The following is a 25,589-nucleotide window of genomic DNA, read 5'->3' as shown; positions in this document are numbered from 1 at the left end:
ACATATTTCTAAGGTCTTTTATCTTGCTTATAAAGAACTTTAAAAATAAAGTACCAGTGGGAAATCATTTTGACACAGCAAAAATTATTTTCCAATATATAATTGTCTTTGTAAGTTTTGTATGCGTTGTATATGGTTGCATTTATTAATGCAATTCCTATATAATTTACACTCATTTGAATAGTTCACCCAAAAATGAACGTTCGGTCACCATTTACTCACCCTCAAGTTGTTTCAAACTGTAAAAAATTATTTGTTCTGTTGAACACAAACGAGGATATTTTGAAGAATAGGGAAAACTAAACAGTTTTGGGGCACCATTGACTACAATAGTAGATTTTTCCGTACTATGGAACTCAATAGTGCCCCAGAACTGTTTAGAGACAAATATTCTTCTAAATCTTTTTTTGTATTCAGCAGAACAATGACACTTTCACAGGTTTGGAACAACTAGGGAGTGAGTAAATGACGACAAAAAAAACATTTTTGGAAGAACTTTCTCTTTAAAATGGGAAAATATATTTATTAATATATTAGTTAGTCATTTTTTTCAATGTATGTTTTCGGTATTCTTGATAATTCTCCCCTTTTTATAAGATATTTATATATTGGAGGAGTTACCTCCATCTGTTTAAAAACAAAACAAAACAACGTTTTTAAATGTTCACTATTTGAAGTATACTAAAATATTGGTGCATCTCATACTTTAGATGTCAGTTTAGGAGTATCACTCTTAGGCGAAGTTAACCAGAAACTAACATCTGCAGAAGTTTGTTTTACAAAACTGCTTTTCCTGCGAGTTAATATGAATAGATATGGATCTAAAGCACTGCGCGCTGATGTTTTGGGAGGTTTCAAATGTCCTATCTGGTGTTGATCATCTCCAGAGCTTTCTCGGCTTCCATTGTTATTGCAAGGAAGAAGTTGATTGGCTCTCGAGTTGTTGGCTTTGGGCCAGCAGGCTTCCTCCATATAATAGAGGGGTGCGAGAAGACAAATTCTAAACAGAGAAGGAAACAACTCATACTGGTGGACTAACTCTGCAAACCCAAACTGAACAGCTCAGAACATGTGTAAGGGATTAGCTGCCCTGCCCCAGACATGTCTGGAAAGGTAAGCACTGTGAAAGTTAACATAATGGATTATACTTTTACTTCAGATTTACACTATATTCATTCTCGTTGGGTAGTTAGTATAGGATTTAATGCATGTATGTGATATCTGGAACAATGGAAAATGGTCTAAATACTATAGTTGATTTTTGGTATGCCATTTCACATCTTATTTGTTTGAGGTTTATTAATTATGACAGATAATATCCAATGACACATATCATTCAGCGCTTTGTGTGAAACAGGAACTTTATTAATTTTATGGAGGGTGGTTAGGGACCGCTTTGTTTATTCGGATAAAAAAGGTTTTCCCACCCCGAAGGAAATGTAAAGGGGGCTCTATATTTTATACGTTTAAAATACGTTTTCTGCTTTTTCATAGTCCTGTTAGATTACACATTGTCCCAGTAGACTGAACAGCAGTTGTTTTTTAACAAGTTTTGTCACTGAAAACATAAATCAAATATTAGGGCTCTAAGTTTTCCAAAAAACAAATCACTTACAGTTTTGTTTGCCTCAATGTTCAACAAGATTGGAGCAGAATTCCAGTAAACAAATTTTAAGTAATGAGGACATTGCTTGTTTTATGATTAAAGGTTTGGTGCTGCTGGCTACTTCACTATACAAACATGTTTATCGCTGTTTCTAGCTCAGAATTGTATGATTTTTATGTAGATTGACTTGCCTAAATTCTGCAGTAATCCTGAAATCTATTTGTCCATCATAAAAAGCCAACAGTTTTAGGATGGCAAATTGGGGTGGTTTGCATCAGATATCATTTCAGTTCAATTCTGTCTGCAAACTGACATCAGTTGTTTTGCAGCAGTTTGAGCAATATATCTGTTATGTGTCAGCAGGATGAACTGTACAGCAAACCCCAACAAATCAAACTGTTTGCTTGACGTCATTGAACCCAAAAGTCATGGTGGGATTTGTGTTTTTTCTCACACTACCCGAACTGTTCCTTGATCAGAGTTATATCTTGTTCAAATGTATCTGAATATCTTATATTAGTTACACTGGAAGATAAAATGTTGTTTTACTGTCTCATTTGCCAAACCGTAATACAGTCTAAAAAATGCTGGGTTATTTTAAATCCATGCGTTATAGGGCTGTTTCAGTCCACAGTTTGGTCAAATAACAAAAGTCAATAAAATAAAGTTTAACAGAATCCCCGACAAAACACTCATTAAGAGTGTACAAATGAAATGGTCATTCAATATATACCCTCTTTATTGATGAGACTAGGCTAAACTTTAAAGATATGAAATGTGTCATGGTTGTTCATTTATACATGATAATAATTGCTTATTAATATTCGGGATCATTTGATGCTTGTGTCGTCCTCAGGGCTAAAGAGATCAAGACTAAATTGGGAACTCTGCTTCAGAAGCCAGAGAATTCCATCGACCTTATCATCCCCTACCATGAAAAGCCTGAGAAGAAACCAGAGAAGCTTCAGAAGTGAGTTCCTCTTGGCTTCCTTCACATTTCCTCTGACTCTCCTTGTTTTTTTTTCATCTCCACCTCTCTCTCACACACACACACACACGCACACACACACACACACATACACACACACACACACGACGACGACTCCAGATCTGCACGTGTCTTTTATACCCACGACTCAAAGAATAGTTGTAAAAAAACATATTACACTTGAAGTTTCAAAATGGAAGATCAAAACCTTTAAAGCCATACTTTATGTTGTTTACAAATTCATCAGACAGTTTACAATTAGCTACTTCTCATTCAAAAATGGAAATTTATATTCTGAGCTGATTGGTCAATTAATTTTGATGTATTTTTAGGTGTTTTACTGGTATTTACTCATATCGATAATGTAAGAATCATGAACCTAGTATATCGAAATAATCCATCAATGATGCATGAATGTATTTGAATCATGACCATTGTTTTACAGATCATGACACACTTGCCAGCAAATGTGAGAAAAATTGGGTTTGGCATGTGGGTTTTTTGCCAGATTACCATTAACTTTATTAGGAACAATGGTTTATTCGAATTGTAAGAACAAAAGTCGGACCCTCACACATGCACTGACATGCGGGATTTAAAAGAAATTATCATCATAAAATGATCTAGCGTGCCTGATGCATGTGGAACATATCGGTGCTGTCCTTCTGAAACCTTGTATCTCCATATTTTGTGATTGTGATATTTATTTTTTACCATAAATCATTATTATTATTAGTCACCCTTTGTTTATTATCCCCATGTTTATCACTGAGTTTTGCAAATATCTAACTAATAAAAAGTATTATAAAATGCTTGTCAACTTTGCCAACACAGTATTTTAAAAGTACCGTTTTTTTCCATTTCCCGAAAAACTGCAAATTGGACATCCAATGTTTCAGAAGGACAGCGACAATATAGACAAAATATGCATTACATTAATCCCATTGTGCCTTTACCAGTTTGTCAAATTAAAGAAAAAATTATCATTATGTAGTTTATATCCTGGTAGGAATTATGGCCATTAAATTCTCTATTCACCCACCATTGGCAGATATGGAAAAACAGTTCATTTTGGACCTGTATATGAGTGATGGAGAACAAGTGAGATGATTGATGGATATTAACAAAGACAATGTTAGTCCATTCTGCACTAGAAAAGTGTAAAAGGATTGTTTGTAATGAACACTGTGTCCAAATTGACTGTGAAAAACATTTGCACAACGTTCAGCTCCCTTTAGCTTGCATAATATCTTATGCAAGAGTCTTTTAACAGCAGAATCTGAACACGTGCATTAAAGATAAGGGCCCATTCAAAGAGCGAGACATGAATTGAAAACACAACTTCTGACTTTACTTCAAGAATCAGGTTTACATTAATGCATTTGGCAAATGCTTTTATTCAAAGTTACTTAAAGTGCATTCAAGCTATAGATTGTATTAGTATGTGTGTTTGCTTGGAGTTAAACCCACAAGCTTGGCGTTGTGGACATTATGCTCTACCAATTAAATTACAGAACTAGAATTAGCTGAATATGATATTTTCAGTGGAAATAAACAGTTTTACATTTTGTCTGTTTATGAGAATGTATAGGCGTAAGGGTGACACAATTGCTTTGAATGCACAATGAAAAACATCCTGTTTCCTGTGTTTTTTGTGTAATCATGTGTCATTTTTTACACATGCTGGTGGTTAAGGTAATGACTTCCACCTTACATGATGCTCAAACACTAAACTGAGCATTTTGTATTTGAAAACTACACCAGAATTTACCTCCTCGACTATGAGATCACCAATCTCAAAATAGACCCAAATTAACAGCATGGATTGTTCTCGGAAAAACCTTGGCTCTGGTGCCTTATGAAGGAAGAAACTAAACAGAGAACTCTGCTTGTTTTGATCAGACCCACAACTGAAGAAGCAGCTCAATGGCGCGAGTCCCTCGATAAGGTCCTCTCCAACAGCTGTGAGTACCATGTTTATCTTAATGGCCATTTGGTTGCATTTTGTGTCTTAAATGTTCTTTCAGGCATGGCCGTTGATTGGAAGGTTTCGTTTATCGGCTGGGTCTGTAAAGACACATTTAATACTTTGTTTATATCCATTGGCTGGGAACCTCACGGAAATCTATGAAGTTACACTGATGCACTTGATTTGGTATGTGTAAACTGCTTGTGCTTCCGAGGGCAGATTAACCTTTAGATGTTGCATATTTGACAGAATGTTCCTAACAGTAGTTTAGATCCATAAAAAGAAATGGATCTGTTTTATTGGTTTAGCACTGAAACGCACGTTGCAGACCAAACTTTGAAGCCTAAAAACAATCGGCAAGTAAAAAGCTAACATGAGGATATAAACAGACTTAGACTACAGTCGCTCCATATCAATATCACCACCAAATCTCTGACAACTTTTTCAAGCTTTATTAAAACAGTGTTTCCTGGTAATTATACTCTGTGAATGGATATCCATCCACGTTTTTGGAGATTTGTGTCTATGTTGCATTACTTGTGAGATTTATATATGCGAAAACGTCTAACCTCCCCGCCAAATGATGCAGTCTCTTTTAGCAACTTGTTAGCAACCATTGTTTTTAAGACACGATAAAGCTTTAAAAATCCCGAGCAGGTTGTAACTAGTGTGTTTTATGTCATAGAATAAAACTTGAAAATATTTAGAGGTGTTGTTTATCAGAAACCTTATTTTAGACATTTAACCAAAAACCAATAAAAGAAAAACGTTGGGGTGATGGAACCGGAAGTGCAAAAAAGGTAACTCGCTTCTGGGTTTTGCATGCAAAAATACATCAACTTTGCAATCCTCTGTTTTACAAGTTAGCTAATTCATACGAATTTGTACTATGTGAAAAATCATTGTATGGTTTTTTCGAAAAAAGCCATACTGAAGCCACTCCCCTAACCTCACCCCTAAACGTAACAACAGGGGTGTAAAAGCAAGTTTAACTGTGAGATTATACAAATTTATACAAATTAGCCACTTTGTAAAATAGTTATGAGCTACTTTGATATTGTGTTGGGGTCACAAAATACCGATATTGACAAAAACCGAGACATTAAAAACCATGATTATTGATTATCATGTTACTACACGTAACAAATTACTGTATTCAGAATAATTACAAACTCTCTCTCCGCCACACTCTTATTTTGACACAAAACACACACAATTAAAAATGAATTTGACTAATAACATTATTTTTTTTTTTTTAAGTTCAATATATCACAATCATTTTGTTATTGTGAATTCTTCTGGCTAGACATTCGTATAGTGAAAATCTAATATCGTGACAACCCTAGTACACACACCCCACATCAGAGTCTGCACCAGGGCGCACAAAGTGAGGGGGCTGCTTCTTTTAGTGAGGGGGCCAGGGTTTAGGGGTTTAGAATGGGCTAGTGCCGTCCGAGGTTGAGACACGGCACATAGGCTGAGGTCTCGCTCTGTTCTGTGTCAGTGTACGGCTCTTCTGGTGTTAAGAAGCGGTACTCCGTCATGCCCCAGTATTCTTCTCAAGTTTAAGTTTTAACAATTTACTTTTTATCAGTGTATTCATTTACATTGATAATCCATTTTACATTGATACAAATCATACTTCAAAAGCGGCACATGCGCACATTAAAAGAATGAGCAAAGAAATCCATGTCGGCGCGCATCAGCTTGCACTGCCTATTCATTGATTAACGTTAAAGAGCCACACATTTTTAACTAAAACAGATTAAAAATAAAGTTAAATCCTGCCCATCGGTGCGCAATGCCTGCGAGTTGGGGATACAAAGCACCCTGTGCTTTTCATCTGGTGCGCGCTGCCGTTTTGAAGTCTAACAAAGTAAACAAAGTTTAACCATTCTAAATGTCAATTTCGTATGAAAGACACTGAAATTGAAAGGCTAATTTACGTAAATACTTTTTAATATGAACTTGGTGGAGAGCAAAAGTTGTATGACGTTTTGACAAAAAGAATTGGAAATACACCGATCATACATAAAATTCAGTGGAAGGTTATAAATTAAGATTATTAATTTAGACGGAAGTGTCAAAAGCAGGCTTTGGAGAAAAAGTGACAGAAAAAGTATACAGGGGACTGTTCCCCGGTAGAGCTTTATGTCTAGCAAAACGATCGCATCATTATAACAACACTAAAGAGCGAGAGGCCTCCTCTCAGACATCATGGTTATAGTTGTTGTCAAGGTCCAGAAAAGTACAAAAGACATCGTTAAATTGGTCCATCCGCTCATAGTGGCTCAATTGAATTTTTTGAAGTGACGACAATACTTTATGTATTTTTTACTCACCCACATGACGTTCAACATATTTGAAGACCTCCCGGCGTCTTCGGAACACAAATAAAGATATTTTAGGTGACATCCGAGAGATTTCCAGGCCTCCTCTCAGACATCATGGTTATAGTTGTTGTCAAGGTTCCAGAAAAGTACTAAAGACATCGTTAAATTGGTCCATCCGCTCATAGTGCACTGTAAAAAAAAATCCCGTAAAAAAACAGATAAAGTACTGGCAGAAAATTACCAGTACATTTTCCTTTATTTTACGGACATTTCCATTGATGCTAAAATGCAAATGAATGCAGTGCAAAATGTAAAATACAGGAAAAACAACTGTAAAAAGGAACACGGAAAATTCCTTCATATTAATACAGTATATTGTGCCCTATTTTTACGGCTTTTTTTTAGAGTGTGGCTCAATTGAATTTTTTGAAGTGATGACAATACTTTGTGTGAAAAACAAACCATAACTTTATGTAATAAAGTTTAATCGATATATTCGACTTTAATCGATATATTCGCATGCGGAACACGATCACGGCCGACCAAAAGTTACGCCCGAAGTTACTCTCTCTCTAAAATTGTCGTTACAACAAATTTCAGAGTAAATATAAACACTATACATTTAGGTTAGCTATACACCATTTGTGTGACAGTAGTAGCCTACTGCATCGCGCGAGTTTAGAATTAACGTAACGTTATCGTTATCGCTGGTGTGGACTCACATTTAGGTATAATTGTTGTTACAGTTATCTCAAATCCTAAATGTATCTCTCAAATGCATATTGCAGACCTTTTTGTCTGGAATCAGCGTGTCAATTCTCCAGAAATTCTTCACTATTTCCCCAGGGAATGCACAAATTTACACTGGGAGCGCATGGCTGGTACTGAAAGCTTGATGAACATAGCAACAGGAACGAAGGGGGGGGGCAGGGTTTTGCGAAGGGTCAATTGCAACCAATGGCTCACTCCAAAGCACTACGGTGGCTGACACAGCACTAACATGTCGTCACATTTTGGCTTCTTTGCCGAAGGAGATACGGTATTTACAAAATACGCTCTGTAACAGTTTGTTCGTTTAGGGCTACTTTAGAAACAACTTGGAAAATTCCATGCAAGGGACCCAAGGTGCATGTATACAGAAATAGCACATTCCAAGTTAATGAAAACATAACGCTTCATTATGTAAGGTCTTTATACACCTCTGAACACAGTTATGTATATTATATTGAATTTCTGTCAATAGATCCTTCAAAATATTACACACAGCACCTTTTGAAGTATTTTAGTGAATTCCAGCAGCTGTGGTGAAATAAATTAAATGACCCTGTCCACTGTCACTTATAAAACCTTTCAAAACATCCCTTTGACACTAACAAAATCGTTTTATTTATCATTGCAAGACCTTTCACACTCATTTCCAGACTCATTTCTTGTTGGTTCTTTCCAAACATCTAAAAGAAAGCAAATGTATAAACAAGCAAAATGGCTTTAAAGATGTTTTAAAGAAGTTAATATTCCATACTGCAGAGAAAGCAAAACATATTCATTCAATTCAAATGTTTTTAGAGTCAGACTGTTATGTTTAGTATTGATTTGCCTTATTATTCCTTTTATGTTACCTTATTCCTTTTAATTATACCTTTTATATTGCAGACTAAATTCATCCGGCCATGTTGCATTATATAGCCTATGTGTAGCAGGTGCTCTCTCTCTCTATTTGATGCTAAAACATCCGTCATATAGCTGCTAAAGCTCATTATGTGCTTTGTTAGGAATACATTGACACATTGTGCATTTCTATATGAGTATGGGTTGTAAAAAATCATTTTCAGTACACAATGTGAACCAGGAGAGATTTAATTAAGGGCTGGCTGTGTGCCCTATAGGCATGCACTGCATTAATGTTTGGATATGGATTTTAAGAGCCGGTGGGATGGGATCTACAGCAGAAGCGTGTTGCCAGCACATTAGAACACACAAAGATATACGCACATCCACTCTAATGGCGTTTCCACACTTTTTTTATTCCATAGATGGTCTGGCCACCTTTAAGAGCTTCCTGAGATCTGAGTTCAGTGATGAAAATATTGAGTTCTGGGAGGCTTGCGAGGATTTAAAAAAGACCCCCCTGAAAATGGCCAGTAAAGCTAAGAAGATTTATGAGGACTTCATTCAGACCGGTGGACCTAAAGAGGTTTGTTTGCTTTTTTGGGTACGCATATTCCCCAAAACACTGTATTGGAAGTCATGTGAAACAAACTGTTTGAGAAGTAGAAGGAGAGAGTTCTTACTCTCTTACTCATGTTCTGTGAAAATATGTTTAATAAGGTTTGTTTAGATTAGTGTATAAACGCTGAGGCCCATGTGCTCCCCTCTAAAGGTCTCTGAGGGGCTTAACAAAAAGGCTTAACAGTAATGGATGTCTACAAGTTTTTTAAGGGAAATGAGCTTTGATCAAAACACACTGACCTTCAGATCATATAGAAAGGTTATTAGAGGGCCCACATACATAATTAAAGGGGTCATATGGCGCGAATACGTGTTTTTCTGTGTCTTTAGTGTGTTATAAGTTGCCCATGCATGTATTAGACACGTAAAATTGCAAAAATTAAAGTGTCGGATACAAAAGATGCGTTCTATCTAAAAGCGAATGCTCACCCAGACCTGCCTGAAACACCTCGTGTAACCACACCCCGGCGAATGTACGTCACTTCGTAACATGACTTGACTAAGACCGCCCATATCTAAACGCAAATAAGGTGGGCGTACCTGTAAATCTCATTGTATCGTCACTGTCGCAGCCATGTCGCGGAGATGCTGTGTGTTTCGTTGCGAAAAGAAAGACTCTTTGTTTGCCCTGCCAAAAGATGAGACAACTAAAAATGAATGCTTGTTTCTATCTCAAACAAACTCTGTGATGTATATGGTTGTTTGTTTATAGTCTTTAAAACCTTGTATATAAAAGGTAAAACAGTTAGCTATAGTTTTCAACTATTTAACATAATTTTTTTTAAATAAAACCTTACATCTGGGTTGATCATCTTCATTTTCCGGATCAGATTCGGGCTTGAGATGATATAAGGAAGTACTGATGACATTTTATCACCTGTCAGGACAATTGCTTTGGAACCTGATGTTCCGAATATGGTAGGAGGCGTAACATTTCCGTTAACGCTTGCAGTATTCGACAAATCACTATGCACTGGTTAACTGGCCAATCATAGCACACCTTGCTTTTCAGAGCGATGAGCTTTGTAAAAAATCTGCGCGTTTCAGAGAGGCGGGGCAAAGAGGAGATACAAACATGCACGGTATGTGGAAAATACAACGTTTTTGAACCTTAAATCGTGTATACACATTGTAATACATCTAAAACAAATGATAATATTCGTTTTAGCCCTGTCATATGACCCCTTTAAAATCTATTTATGACATTATTTGTGAAAACATCCTCATAGCATTAGAAGCATTAGAAATCCTTCATGCTAATGAAGTTCCAGGATTTAGGCTGTCTTTGTTTTTTGGCTCCTCGCATGAGATCAGGGCCCAGTTGCATAAACTTAAGACTGCGTCTTAACAGCTATTCTCACAAACTATGAATTAGGACTAATCAGTATTACTTTTCATATTTCAATTATAGCGCAATCTACCTTTTTATGTAACTGATTTAAAGAAGTTATGACCAGTCTTGAAGAAAACATTTAGATGACTAACATCTAAGACTAGTATAAGCAGTTTATGCAACCGGCCCCAGATCTTTGTGTGGACACTTGTAGAATCTGTTGTAGGACTCTATAAATCTAATCTGATTATTACAGTGAATGGCAAATCTATTGAAATATTTCCTACTGATAAACAAAAGATGTATATAAACATCTTTAAAAAGTTTTAAAAAACATCTTAAAATTGTTTTTAAAGTCTAGTTGCAGTACCATATACACAGTATATGCATTACTGTACAGAACTAACTGTCTAGGACATAGATCTGTATAATTGGCTTCATCGCTCCACTTCATGCTCCGGGTAGTCTGAAGGGTTGATTGTTCCACAGACTCCCTACAGTTTTCAGACACTGTCATACGGTGCTTCTTTCTTATTAAGATGGATGTACAATCTGTAACATCTAGCACACATTTAATGTGCAAGTCAGTTCTGAGAGAGAGAGAGAGAGAGAGAGAGAGAGAGAGAGAGAGAGAGAGAGAGAGAAAGAGACAAGAGAAAACAACACAAGAGAAAACAATGAATCTGCCCTGAACTGATGTTTCCAATATATCTACATAACATTATATTATTATATCCCTTTATTCTGCTACTTACTGTACATGTATATTTTGCTTTTGTAAATCTTTGTTTAAACTCTATTTGTGTTTTTATATATTTACATAAACACTTTATTTTATTTTATTTTATTACTATAATTATCTTTCTTTTCGTTTGTTACATATTTGTAATTAAATTGAAATTGAGAGAGAGAGAGAGAGAGAGAGAGAGAGAGAGAGAGAGAGAGAGAGAGAGAGAGAGAGAGAGAGAGAGAGAGAGAGAGAGAGAGAGAGAGAAAAAGAGAGAAAAAAAAGAAAGAAAGAAAGAAAGAAAGAAAGAAAGAAAGAAAGAAAGAAAGAAAGAAAGAAAGAAAGAAAGAAAGAAAGAAAGAAAGAAAGAAAGAAAGAAAATTGTAAAACAATTTAATAGTAAGTGCTAAATGATGTTATTTTTTGTTATTTTTTCCTAAAATCATTTGTAGGTGAACATCGACCACTTCACCAAAGATGTGACTCTGAGGAACTTGGTTGATCTTTCTCCTGCTACCTTCGAGCTGGCTCAGAGCCGCATCTACACCCTGATGGAGAAAGACTCCTTTGGCCGCTTCCTGAGGTCTGAGCAATATCAGGAACTTATTAAGTAAACTGACTCACCAGCTGCAGGGAGATACAAGAGAAAAGATCAACCTCACACAAAAAAATATTTGACATTCAATCGTTCAAGTCAAGGCAATTTTCTGAACCTCAATTTGCATCAGAACAGTAACTATTTATTTGCTGAAATTGGAAAATATTTAAAAAGTGTTGCATAGCCTCCCTGCAGCTGATAAAGATATCTTTGCGACATGAAAAGACGTCAGCATAAATTGCCCAGTGCTCCAGATGACCGAATGTCAAAGTAAAAATCATAAAATAAATGAACGATCGGGGATTAAGAGTCAAAACATATCACTCCTCATATTTTTTGTGTGATTTGACTTAAGTTTAAAAAAATGTGAAGTGCATAATTGTAATTATTTAAAGACCTCCTCAAAATTGTGTATACATGTCCATCATTTGGAGTTCTACTCTTTGCTGACCCCTAAATAAAACTTTCAGACTAATCCCCACTTGTAATTCATGGCTTTTCAGGAAAGTGCTGAAGTGGCTTGAGTACTTTCAATGAGCATGTTCCAACCTGATTTTTTGTAGTTTTTGTCCTTTTGGTAAAACCTTTGAATGTGTCGTTCCTTTGAAATGCAGGGAGTGGGCTAGGGGATGGGAAAGGAACAGTGGGCTTTCTCTTGGAAATATCTATGTTAATATTAAAATGTCCAAATGGTAAACAGAAGCTCAAACGGCTTAAGAATGAACTAAGTATAGAAAGCTCCACTATATGTCAATGTTAGAGCAAACAAGTGACATGTTAGAAAGAATACTTACGTAAAGTAAGTTTGCTTACTGCTATTGAACGTTGCTAAGATTGGAAGATCAAGTAGGAGGATCTTTAAAGCACTGGGCACAATATGTAGTATCTATTCTAAATGTTTATTCCCATGAACATAAAAATATAAGGTCATGGAAACCCAAAACTCCTAAACAATTTTTTTGATATAATACACACATCATTAGTGCTATTAACTATTATAGTCTAGACATCAATGATTGTACGATACTTTAAGTAAAGTGTTATTGCGGTTAACATCTGTTATTTTGCCTTTAGCATGCAGCTATTAGATTGCGGTCATATGTTTTGAGAAGTATGCAAGTTATGATGCCTGAAAGGTATAACAATTGTAACTCACAAGTGTGATTCAGTATACTTTTGCATGTTTTTCATAGATTTAACACAGGTAGCCTTGCATATTTCTTTACATTTATATTATACTGTGTGTATGACTAAACATAAGCTGTTGTAGGTGCCTCCAGAAGTCCTTACTGATGGCCCACAAAGACAATTCTTGTAGTTCACTGCAGGACAGGAGTAGATGGATATGGCAAATGGACATCACAATAAAAAAATCGGACAAAAAAAGATAAAAAAATTAAAAAGTTTTTTCAAAATCACATATCGCTGTGACGGATCTTTTATTATTTTTAAATTTGGCCAAACTTATAACCATAAAACTGAAATGGATGGAATATACATCAATTAGGAAAATGTCAAAATTGTCAGTAAGGACTGACGGGGAACCTCACTTTTACATCGACCTATATGCATGTATGTTTGTTGATGATATAAAACCCATAATTACATTAAAGTTCTGAAGATGTATTTATTTTTCATATGTACTGTACCTATCAACTATTGACAACTGAAGGTAATTTATTCCGGAATGTCTGATTGTTTCATCCACACGTTAAAAAGTAATAACAGCGTTTCCTTTGTTATTTATAAAAAAGAAAATTGTGCGGTCTGAATTTGTCCATTTCTTTACCGAAGCAGGTCACTGAAAAGAACTTTAAATTTACTGTCTTTTCCTTCTTAATGTGAAAATTGTTCACAGTTGCTGGATGGTACCACATTCTGGTGTTTCATTTGAATTCCTCTGTGAACATTTGTCTGAATCTTTCAAATGCCAAATTTAAATGAATCATAACACGGCTGCTTCCTGCCTTCATGTGCCGCGGGCTCTTTTAATCCACGGCGCTTTCATTTAGCCACTCGACCAGAGTGTTTTATTCACACAACCGAGAGGAGCTCTGTGCTGAGAATAACAAATAAAAGACATAAATAAAAAGATACAGAGGGACAGAGAAATGGCAATACAAACAATAAGCGAGAGAGAGATGAAATGAGATGAAGCAGAGGGGCAATGGGATGCTGCCAAAATAAACAATGTCGAAGGCAAAGATGTTCACATTTATTACCACTCTCATTCCTAGAAATATAGACGTATGACTCGTCACTGGGTTAAAAACCCTTGCTGTGTTAGAAAAATGAAAAAAAAAAAACATTCTTACATCTATATTACTGAGTCGCGCTACATGCAGCACATTTTCCTAAATGCCAGGGCCCGGTTGCATAAAGCACCTTAAGTGTAATTTTCCCTTAAGTATACCTTAAGTTTTACTTAAGTTATTCTCCTATTGTCTTTGGTAAAGGAAAATCACCCATTTAAGTGTCATACTTAAGGGAAAAACTTAAGGCGCTTTATGCAACCGGGCCCTGACATCTAGTGAAAAGAACGGAAGCTGTAATAGCAGTAAATGGACGATCAGCTCCTCATCGATGGTTTTAAAATTAATGTTCACAATCATGGTGAAAATCAATCTTTATTGGCCGTGTACACACAATTGGTTTATAAGAGCTTTGAGGATTTGCATAGATTATACATTACAGGAATGAACTCAAAGCCACATCCAGGTGTTAAAGGGATAGGTCACCCGAAAATAAAAATGTTGTCATCATTTAATCACCCTCATGTCATTCAAACCTGCATGACTCTTTCTTCTGTGGAACACACAAGAAGATATTTTGAGAAGTGTGTGGGTGTGCGTGCGCGTGTGTGCGTGTGTGTGCGTGCGCGTGTGCATGTGTGTGTGTGTGTGTGTGTGTGTGTGTGTTCATGTTTGTATATCCCGGTGGGGACCTAAACCTGAATACACACCAACACATGGGGACTCGTGTCACCGTGGGGACCAAAATTGAGGTCCTCATGGGCACAAAAGCTTATAAATTGTACAGAACAATATTTTTTACAAATCTAAAAATGCAAAAAGTGTTCTATGATCTTTAGGTTTAGGGATAGGGTTAGGGATAGGGGATAGAATATACAGTTTGTACAGTATAAAAACATTACGCCTATGGACTGTCCCCACGGGGATAGTCAACCAAAGCCTGTGTGTGTGTGTGTGTGCGTGCGTGTGTGTGTGTGTGTGAACGATGCTAATGGCGCAATAATGCTATGCCTGTTCTTTGTGCACACAAATGGAAACTAATGTGGCTCAAACACACAAAAACAAAACCAGAAACCAGATAATGACTGGTCTCAGATGAAAGCAAGATAGGGCTCTGCTAATACTCACTTCATCGCTCATTTAGACCACTCTCTTAAAGGGGAAGGTGGGTTATGCAATGAATTTTCTGTGTTTGTAATAACAAAGATTTAGGAAAATTGGAGGAAACGCATATTACAGATCTAATAAATGCAGCAAGATCACTTTTGGTAGTTTTAATTGTAGCTGATTTGGCTCGGAGACCTAGCTCTTGCCCTCTCATATAAATTCTGTTTTTCAACAGATGTAGCCATTACTGGCCGAATTTGGGTGTATTTTGTATTATATTATGTTGTGTTTACTAGGAGTAGGGATTTATGCTGAACATCTAGTCACAGAGCTCATGCACCTGCGTACCCGCTGTCCTGATGGCGTTGTTTATCCTCTGTCTGCATTGTTTTATCAAAACACGCCCAAAATGAGTGCTGAATGCAATTTGCACTATAATGCCGCTATCCAACATTTGATCATCATTGAATCACCGCTGTCATGATTGCTGGTAATTCATAAAGAATGACAATGCAAATTTCAGCCTATCCTCTTTCAAAAAACAATTGGTTCATGCATGCGGCTACAACCAATAGTTAGATTTAAAGTTAAGTGACACAATTTACGTTGCCGAATGAGTTGGAGGATACGATGACATTGTACACACTGGAAAGTTTCAATTGCATTTATAATTAAATGATTATTCCATGGAACAGGAGTCACTCCTGCATTTGTGATGATTGACAGAGTGTAACCATAGCAACATTCTAGCATCGAGACAAAATGGAGGCCCGCAGATCAATACAAAATATTTGCAGCTGATGACAAAACAAACACTAGCATTACAGCATTACGTGCTAACACCCACAAAATGTTACTAAACCACCATCAGCAGGATTCTTTATTTATTTATTATTTGTTGATTATTTTTTAGTCAACCTGAACTCTCACTCAACCGTAACATTTGGGTTGGCCCTAGACCACTGGATTGATATGAGCAATTTTTACATTAGCTGCTTTCAAATGCACCTGTACAAATGTACCCCTGTGCATTCATTGTTATGACATGTAACATGCTCAAGTCGAAAAATAACAGAAGCGTGGTAAACCAAACAACATATGTGGACTTTCAACCCAGTCTCACGGCAGCTCGTGACATAGTCACGAAATCTAGAATCTATGGATTCTTGTTCATGGGTACAAATGTCCCCTTTCTAATGTCACTCAGCGAAAGTTTTTTTTGTTTGTGTGTGTGTGTCAATCAGCACGGCTTTCAATATAGATAACATCTATATACATATAAGCTGATATCACCTCTTACCCCACCCCAAACCTTAACTTAATAGGCGCAAAGGTGCTGAGTGACATGAACAGAAGGGAAAAATTATTTCCATGATAAAATTTTGTGACTATGTCACAAATTCCCGTGAGACTGTGTTGGGACTTTATGTATTATTTATTTATGCAACATCGATTTATGTAATCATAAAGTGCCCAGACAAGTAGCAGATTGTTTCCAATTGTGATACCATTCTTATTTCCAATCATATATTCATTGGCATAAATATTTGTTTTATAAGCGTCACATGATTAAAATAACATGCAAAATTATCAACATTACCAACTGACTGCTTTTCATCATGTTGGAAATCAACGCGTCCGTATACATAATTTGTGTATCATCCACAATTATGAGTTTCCCACTCATAAATGTGCTCAAGCTAGTAATTACCATATTTCTGACCCCGACACTCTAAGAAATAATCCAGCGGATCTCATAGAACTACGTAATTTTGTTGTTGCAAGTCAAAAATTTAATTTATTGATTTTATTAAAGCATTTAAGTGTCAAACTCTAGTTTGATAAGATGCACAGATGTAATATAATTACATCAACTTAACATTGTGTGTAATTTCAAATATCTGCAATAATCTGTTTACAGCATTTTTAAAGTTTTAGTAATTCAATGTAATTGGCTCGATAACTTATTTTTTCCACCAATTAAGTTTCCCTTCACCACTTACAGTAGCATGTGCAGACGAGTTCAAACTCTCAAAAGATGAAAATAAATGTATTCATCATGTTCCAACAACTAACTTGATCTATTAGAGTTAGGGCTATACATCAATGATGCTTGTTGCATTACAGCAGCATTGCTGAACGTATGGTTGAATTTGATTTTATTAGAGGTTGTCATAACTCAGAAAGGTTGATGACAAGTGTTGGGTACATTTTTTAGAGTGTTGGAGGCAGCAAAGTGTCTGGTTAAACTGAATTCAGAGATGCTAGTTTATTGTGCTAAAATACGAAGTGGACTGTTTTGGTAATTCACCTCGAAAGTGATTTTCCGATCAGGCTGACCACAAAATGGCCAATTGTCGTTTGGTTCAAGCAAGTTCATTGCTGTTCAGTGTGGGTTTTGTGTGTGTGTGCGTTGTAGTCCAGCCTTTTAAACGCTGCCCACTCCAATAAGGATGATCAAACAGACACTGCAGCACCTGAAGCACCAGAGCAGAGTGTAATTACATCAAGCCCTGTGCCGAACCATAATGAGCAGCCTGCTGTCCTGCAGCAACATCCAGCCACCAAACAGAACAGAACACAGATAAACCGCTCAAGAAAAACAGCCTGGCCTTTGTTGTGCCAGATCCTCATTTACTGAACTCAGGCAAAGGCAACCAATGTCATCTCAATGTAGATGACGGCCTCTGAAAAGTCACACATTTATTTATACCAAGCTGATCACAAATAATTTGTTAAACAATATTTTATTTATTTATCTGTACAGGTTTAGATACAGTATACAGTATACTGTATATTAGTTTTCCCCAACAATGACTACAATCTCAATTAAAGCATACAGCTCTATGTGAGACATCAATACAATACTTATTTTAATTCAATATTCGTTTGTTTTTCTAAGTATAACGAATCTTTTACGTTTCACATCACTTGCTCAGATTTTTAGATTTTCTCCGCTTCCCACTTCTGAACGGAAGCACAAGGTGTTCAGAACTAAATGTTCCCATCCTCGCTAAGCACCCACTCCGAGCGCAGCTTCTTTGTGCACTTTGATTGGTTATATATCTCTCATCAAGTTCCGTAAAAAAGGAAGAAAAGAAAGGGAGAGAATAAATGGATAAATAAGTGACTGTGCACGTCACGTCGGCAAAAAACCTGAAAAGAGAATATTTGCTTTCATGTTTAGTTGTTAAACTAGCTAAATGGTATATTATAAGGAAAACACTTTACAATAAGGTCTCGTTCTTTGATTAGCATTAGTTACTACATTGTGAGGAGAAAATTAGCAACATATTGCAGCATTGGTCTTTATTAATGCTAGTTAATACAAATGCACTTGTTCATTGTTTGTTTATGTTTAACCATTGTGAATTAGTAAATGTTAACAGATAAAACATTTATTTTAAATATGTATTAATAAATGTTGAAACATTAAGATTAATACTGTTGTTCATTGTTAGCATGCTAACTGATGTAGTTACCTAGTAACAAATAAAATCTAATTGGTGTTAAATTATTATAATGTGATAGTTCACCCCAAAATAAAAATTCTGTCAAACCTGTATGACATTCTTTCTTCCGCGGAACACAAAAGAAGATATTTTGAAAAATGTTTTTAACTTGCATTGGTTTTGTGTCCATACATTAGAAGTGAATGGGGGCCAGTGCTGTTCGGTTACCAACTTTCTTCAAAATACTATCTTCTTTTGTGTTCATCAGAAGAAAGAAAGTCATAAAAGGGTGAGTAAATGATGACAGAATTGTCATTTTTGGGTGAACTATCACTTTAAATGTTCATTTATTACAGAATAAGAGAAATCTAAGAGACCTAATAGTTTTAGAGTGTTGGTAAATTGGCTTTCAAAAAATGTCCCTATTTTTGGACAAATTCTGCTAAAATATACCAACGAGTCAATTTAACGATTTTGAGATATCTGAACTTCCTGTTCTCTTCACTCAATGTAATAAACATCTGCACACAACGTATAACAATCCTTTATTACGTCATGCTCATGTCACACTGGTGCTTCTTATCATGTGTTTTGAGAAATAATGGTCGTTGACCTGAGACCATTTTAACAATAATTGACTGGCCGCTTTCTAGATTCTGCTGTCAATCTTCAGTTCCCTTTCTGTCGGTCTCTCGACGTTGTATCGAGCCGACATATGGGGTTTGACTTGAGAACCTATCATCTTCTGATTATTTAGAAAAGGGCCAATGAAAATTGGCGAATGAAATTTGCATGCCGGACTCCGCCCCGGATATCCGGGTATAAAAGGAAGATGGCGTGCTGCATCTGCGGGCAGATGGCGATCCAGACGTTGCGGTCACGGGTAGCTGTGTTCTTCATGGACACAGCCACCACCTCGTCTGCTACCCGTTCCGAGACCGCACGGGCTACGGCCCTGCCGTCCGCTACGGTTAGCACCGGGGGTGATATGGGGATCACTGTGAGCGTTAACCCGTCAGCCGCAGGCTCACGGACCGTTCGCGCCCCGTCTCGCTCATCTGACCATCCCCCAGGAGAGGGTCCTACCCCGTCTTGTTCCTCGGCCACGTACTCGGGAGTGCGTGACGAAGATGAGATGTCGATTGCAGCATTGGAGGGTGACCTATTGGCATCCGACCCCGACGATTCCTCGGAGCTCCCTCCCTCGGGGGGTCGAGCCCAGGAAGAAGCGGACGTCGAGATGTCATCCATGCTTTTCCGGGCTGCCGCGAGCATTGGGCTGCAGTGCACCGCACTGCCTCCACTCCAGTGCTCGCGGCTGGATACGTGGTACCTCAGGTCTGAGCGCGACACCAAGCCCCGCCCGGCCCTGGTCCCGTTCTTCCGGGAAGTGCATGAGGAGCTCAGTAAGATGTAGAGCGCTCCTCTCATGGCCCGCTCCCGTCAGACCAGGTCTGTCGCCCTTACTTCCCTCGATGGTGGGGCAGCCAGGGGCTATGTCGAGCTTCCCCAGGTGGAGCGTGCTGTCACGGTGCACCTGTGCCCTCAGACGGCGGCCACCTGGAGAGCTCGGCCTAGACTCCCTTCCAAGGCGTGTAAGTTTTCGACATCCCTGGTGTTGAAGGCTTACACTGCGGCTGCCTCCTCCCTCCATGCCATGGCCATCCTGCAAGTCCACAAGGCCAAGGCGTTGAAGGAGCTCCACGAGGGTAAGACCGATCCAGTGGTAATGCAGGAACTCCGCACCGCCACCGATGTCGCTCTACGTGGCGATGTCCACCATGGTGGTCCAGGAGAGATACCTCTGGCTGAACCTTGCGCAGATGTGGGACGCCGAGAAGGTTCGCTTTTCTCGAAGCCCCCATCTCGCAGGGTGGGCTGTTTGGTGATACCGTCGAGGACTTCTCCCAGCAGTTCTCGACGGTAAAGAAGCAGACGGAGGTGATCAAGCATATCCTTCCCCGCCGCGACTCGGCCGCCTTCAGGCCTTCGAGATCCCGAGCAGCGTCTGCTTCCCAGCAGCCCCGGCCCTCTTCAACACCGGCTCCAGCGCCCCCTTCTCAGGCTGCCTCCCGGAAAAGGACGTCGAAGAGAAAACCGCCACCCCGTCAGCAGCCGTCGCGGAAGCAGAAGCGGCCCTGACGGGGGGGACTCCAGGGAGATCGAGGCTACCCCAGGGAGATCGAGGCTACCATCGGGCCCGACCCCAGCCACATCGCTGGGGGATCGGATAGGGACGGTTCCTGCCCTGTCTCACCATCTGCTGGCCCCCTCCGGCCCCCAATTACTCACAAAAAGAGTTTCCTCTCTCTCTGGGTCATTACAGCCGCTCCCACCCTCGGCACGACAGTGGACGGCAACTCGACGTTGCGCCATGGCGAAGCGCAACGTTGAGTATAAACACCAGCCCTCAGCACTCTCAGTCAGACAGTGCGTTGAGCTGCGTAAAAGCCAGGCAGGAAAAACAGCAGAGCCGATCTCCTCCCTGGGGGCCCTCCCCCGGCAAGGGATCCGTATTTCTGGCCATCGAACCACCGCCCGTGGGGACAATGAAGCAGATCAAACCCCTAGTCCCCCTGTCTCGGTTCCTGGGAGCCTGGCTTCGGCTTCCCAGGTCGTCAGGTTGGCTAGGGAGGACGATCCGTCTCGGCTACGCGATCCAGTTCGCCAGACGGCCGCCCAAGTTTCGGGGCATCCTCTCTACCTCAGTCAGAGGCGAGGATGCGCCCGTGCTTCGGGACGAGGTCACCACCCTTCTGGCGAAGGGAGCGATCAAGCCCGTCCCACCAGCCGAGATGTTCAACGGGTTCTACAGCCCGTACTTCATTGTCCCAAAGAAAGGCGGGGGGCTGCGCCCCATCCTAGATCTGCGTGTCCTGAACAAGCACCTACACAAGCTGCCGTTCAGGATGATCACGCAGAGGCGCATCCTGACATCTGTCAGATGTCAGGATTGGTTCATGGCAATCGACCTGAAGGATGCGTACTTTCATGTCTCGATCCTCCCTCGTCATCGGCCGTTCCTGCGGTTCGCTTTCGAGGGGCGGGCATATCAGTACAGGGTCCTCGCCTTCGGTCTGTCCCTGTCTCCACGTGTCTTCACGAAGATCGTGGAAGCCGCCCTCCTTCCCCTCAGGGAAAGAGGTGTGCGGGTACTGAAATCTCGACGACTGGCTCATCTTGGCACACTCGCGAGATCTGTTGTGTACACACAGCGACCTGGTGCTCCGGCACCTAGATCGATTGGGGCTACAGGTCAACTGGGAAAAGAGCAAGCTCTCCCCTGTGCAGAGCATCCTCTTTCTCTGTATGGAACTCGACTCTGTCTCCATGACAGCGCGACTGACTACAGAGCGCGCCCAGTCAGTGTTGAAGCTTTTCAGGCAGTCAGCGGTCCCCCAGAAACAATTTCAGAGGCTCCTGGGATACATGGCATCCTCGGCGGGGGTGGTCCCCTTCGGGTTGATGCACATGCGACCGCTCCAACACTGGCTACAGAGTCGGGTTCCTTGGAGAGCGTGGCACACCGGCAGCAGGCGTATGGTCATCACGCCTTTCTGCCGAAGCACCCTAACCCCCTGGTCTTCCATGGCCTTCTTGCGGACAGGGGTCCCCCTAGGGCAGGTGTCAAGGCACGTCGTGGTGACGACGGATGCCTCCCTGCAGGGTTGGGGTGCCGTGTGCAATGGGCACGCAGTGTCGGGGCGGTGGACGGGCCCCCGCCTGCGTTGGCATATCAACTGCCTAGAGTTGTTGGCTGTGCTACTTGCACTGAGGAGGCTAAAACCTCTCGTGCAGGACAAGCACGTGCTGGTCCAGTCGGACAGCACAGCTGCCGTGGCGTATATCAATTGTCAGGGTGGCATTCGCTCACGGCAGCTAACACGACTCGCCCGACGCCTCCTCCTCTGGAGTCAGCAGGTGATCAGCTCCCTGTTAGCCACACACATCCCAGGCGTCCTGAACCAGACAGCCGATGCGCTCTCTCGTCAGTCGACGCCTCGCGGAGAGTGGCGACTCCATCCGCGCAGTCCGGCTCATTTGGGAGCAGTTCGGCCAGGCACAGGTGGACCTGTTTGCCTCCCCGGAATCCACCCATTGTCCGCTTTGGTATTCCCTGACCAAGGCACCCCTCGGCACGGATGCCCTTGCGCACAGCTGGCCGCGGCACAAGCGGAAGTACGCCTTCCCTCCAGTGAGCCTCACGTTATGGCATCCCAGGCCAGACCTCTGGAACCTCCATGTCTGGCCCCTGGACGGGACGAGGAGACCCTGAGTGGGCTACCCCTGGCTGTGGTGGAGACGCTGTAAGTGGCGCCTCTTCTCGTCCTGGTGTTCTTCTCGCGGAGAAGACCCACAGAGATGCTCGATCAGGTACGTGCTGTCCTTCCTACAGGAGGGACTTGAGAGAAACCTCTCCCCCTCCACACTGAAAGTGTATGTTGCCGCGATAGCCGCACATCACTAACCAGTTGCTGGCAAGTCTCTAGGACAGCACGACCTGGTCATTAGGTTCCTTAGGGGCGCGAGAAAGTTGAATCCACCTCGCCCGCACTCCGTACCCTCTTGGGACCTGGAAGTGTTCCCTTCAAGCCCCTGGGAGAGGCCGCTCTTTCTCACCTTACGATAAAGATGGCCCTCCTAGTGGCGCTCGCCTCCATCAAGAGGGTGGGGGACCTACAAGCATTCTCTGTGTCCATGGACTGCCTGGAATTCGGGCCTGGAGACTCTCACGTGATCCTGAGAGCACGGCCCGGCTACGTGCCCAAGGTTCCCACCACTCCCTTCCGGAACAGGTGGTGAACTTGCAGGCGCTCCCCTCTGGGGTGGAAGACCCAACCCCATCCGTGTTGTGTCTAGTACGTGCACTGCGCCTCTACTTGGACCGCACGCAGAGCTTCAGAAGCTCTGAGCAGCTCTTTGTCTGTTTTGGAGGTCAGCAGAAGGGGAGGGCTGTCTCCAAACAGAGACTGGCGCACTGGATCGTGGATGCCATCGTTATGGCATACCGATCACAAGACCGCCCCTACCCGTTGGGAGTGAGGGCACACTCCACCCTGGGTGTGGCCTCCTCGTGGGCACTGGCTCAGGGCGCCTCTCTGGCAGACATCTGCAGAGCTGCGGTTTGGGCTACGCCCATCACCTTTGCGAGGTTCTACAACCTACACGCGGAGCCGGTGTCAGCCCGCGTCCTGCAAGGCAACATGTAGGACTGACAGCCGGTAGGGCATACACCTGCGAAAGCCCTTCCCCCTTCCTCTAGGGTGATCAGTGGCTGATTTTCAGTTTTGGCTTCTTTCCCCACTATTGACTGATGTTCCATAAAACCCTCGTCATCAGCAAAGAATCTTGGCATTCTATTCGATAGTAATCTGTCATTTGAGAGCCACGTCGCCAACACCTGTAAAATTGCGTTTTTCCATTTTAAGAATATATCTAAATTACGTCATATGCTGTCAATGTCAGATGCAGAGAAGTTAATTCATGCATTCATGACATCAAGACTAGACTACTGTAATGCACTGTTAGGTGGTTGCCCTGCAGGCTTATTACAAAAACTCCAATTGGTCCAAAACGCGGCAGCTCGAGTTCTTACACGTACAAAAAAGTATGAACATATTAGCCCGGTTCTGTCAACCTTGCACTGGTTACCTATAAAGCATCGCGTTAACTTTAAAATCTTGCTTATTACCTATAAAGCCTTACATGGTTTAGCTCCTCAGTACTTGAATGAACTCCTTTTGTATTACAGTCCTTCACGTGCATTACGCTCTCAGGCGTCCTGTCAGTTGGTAATACCTAGAATTTCAAAATCAAGTGCAGGTGGTAGATCCTTTTCCTATCTAGCGCCTAAACTTTGGAATAGTCTTCCCTGCACTGTCCGGGAGGCAGACACACTCTGTCAGTTTAAATCTAGACTAAAGACGCATCTTTTTAATCTTGCATACACTACTCTTCCATAATATAAATCTTCAGAGGGTTTAGGCTGCATTAGTTAGATCAACCGGAACCAAAAACACAACTGATGTACTTGTTGCATCAAAGAGTACAGAACAGTACTCTACTCTCAGCCAGTCTTGTCTCATTGTTCCAAGGTTACCACAGCGAGCAGGATGCAGTTCATGGCCTGACCTGATGGTAGAGCGGAGAATGGGAAGTGGGGACCTGACAAGAGCTGAGATGATAGAGCTGGATAAAGAAGGACGCGGTCTCTTGACATGTCTTCACCACAAAATTTCAAATGCTATTAGATTATTAATGATAATCTTAAACTATAATTTACCTCATTAGTAAGTTTATTTATTTTATTTAGCCTTGTGCAAGCTCTCTGGAGCTTGTGCAGAGGCAGCAGCTTTTGCCAGAGGGGAACTGGAATCCCCTGGTTGGGCCTGGGTTCTCCTGAGGTTTTTTTTCTCGATTAGAGTTTTGGGTTCCTCGCCACCGTTTGCATACTGTTTTGCATCTGCCTGGCCGGGGGGGGGCTGCTTTAGAATTTTAAAGTTTTACTTAATTAATATTGCATATAGGAATTTATAGTCTGTTATATTTGACCTGTGCTTCTCTCTCCTATATCTTAAATGTGTGCTCTCACTGTGTGCGTGCGTGTCTTTTTGTGTGCGTGCGTGTCTTTGTGTGTGCGCGTACTTGTCTGTGTACGTGTGTGTGTGCGTGTCCGTGTGTGTGTGTCTGTGTGTTAGTACGTGTGCATATTGTGTGTGTGGAGTGTTTTGTATGTGGGTATGTCTGTCTTCTTTGTTTTCACCTTTTTCTTGTTTTTGCAGGTACAACTTTAATTGGTTTGCTTATAGTCAATATGTCTTATGTACAGCTGCTTTGTAACAATGATAATTGTAAAAAGCGCTATATAAATAAAGTTGAGTTGAGTTGAGTTAAAGAACAGGCATTCCATCCATCACTAAGCACCTCCTGGGGGCAGGCTGGTCAGAGCAGCCCTGCCCCCTTAGGCCGGGGATCAGTTGAGTTATCTACCACAT

The 25,589-nt window shown here is 40.8% G+C and overlaps 1 protein-coding gene across 1 annotated transcript; it reads left to right on the top strand.

Moving 5' to 3' along the window:
* The first annotated feature begins 983 nt into the window (after positions 1-983).
* On the top strand, positions 984-13,179 carry rgs5a (regulator of G protein signaling 5a). The gene is made up of 5 exons (XM_057339019.1): positions 984-1,113; positions 2,463-2,576; positions 4,497-4,558; positions 8,930-9,090; positions 11,638-13,179. Exons 1-5 carry the CDS (start codon positions 1,070-1,072, stop codon positions 11,797-11,799), a joined length of 543 nt encoding a protein of 180 aa, XP_057195002.1. The 5' UTR covers positions 984-1,069; the 3' UTR covers positions 11,800-13,179.
* Positions 13,180-25,589: the final 12,410 nt, after the last annotated feature.

This window comes from Triplophysa rosa, linkage group LG7 (genome assembly GCF_024868665.1).
Source record: "Triplophysa rosa linkage group LG7, Trosa_1v2, whole genome shotgun sequence".
In the NCBI taxonomy this organism is placed as follows: Eukaryota; Metazoa; Chordata; class Actinopteri; order Cypriniformes; family Nemacheilidae; genus Triplophysa; species Triplophysa rosa.
This window is presented reverse-complemented; position numbering and strand designations above follow the sequence as displayed.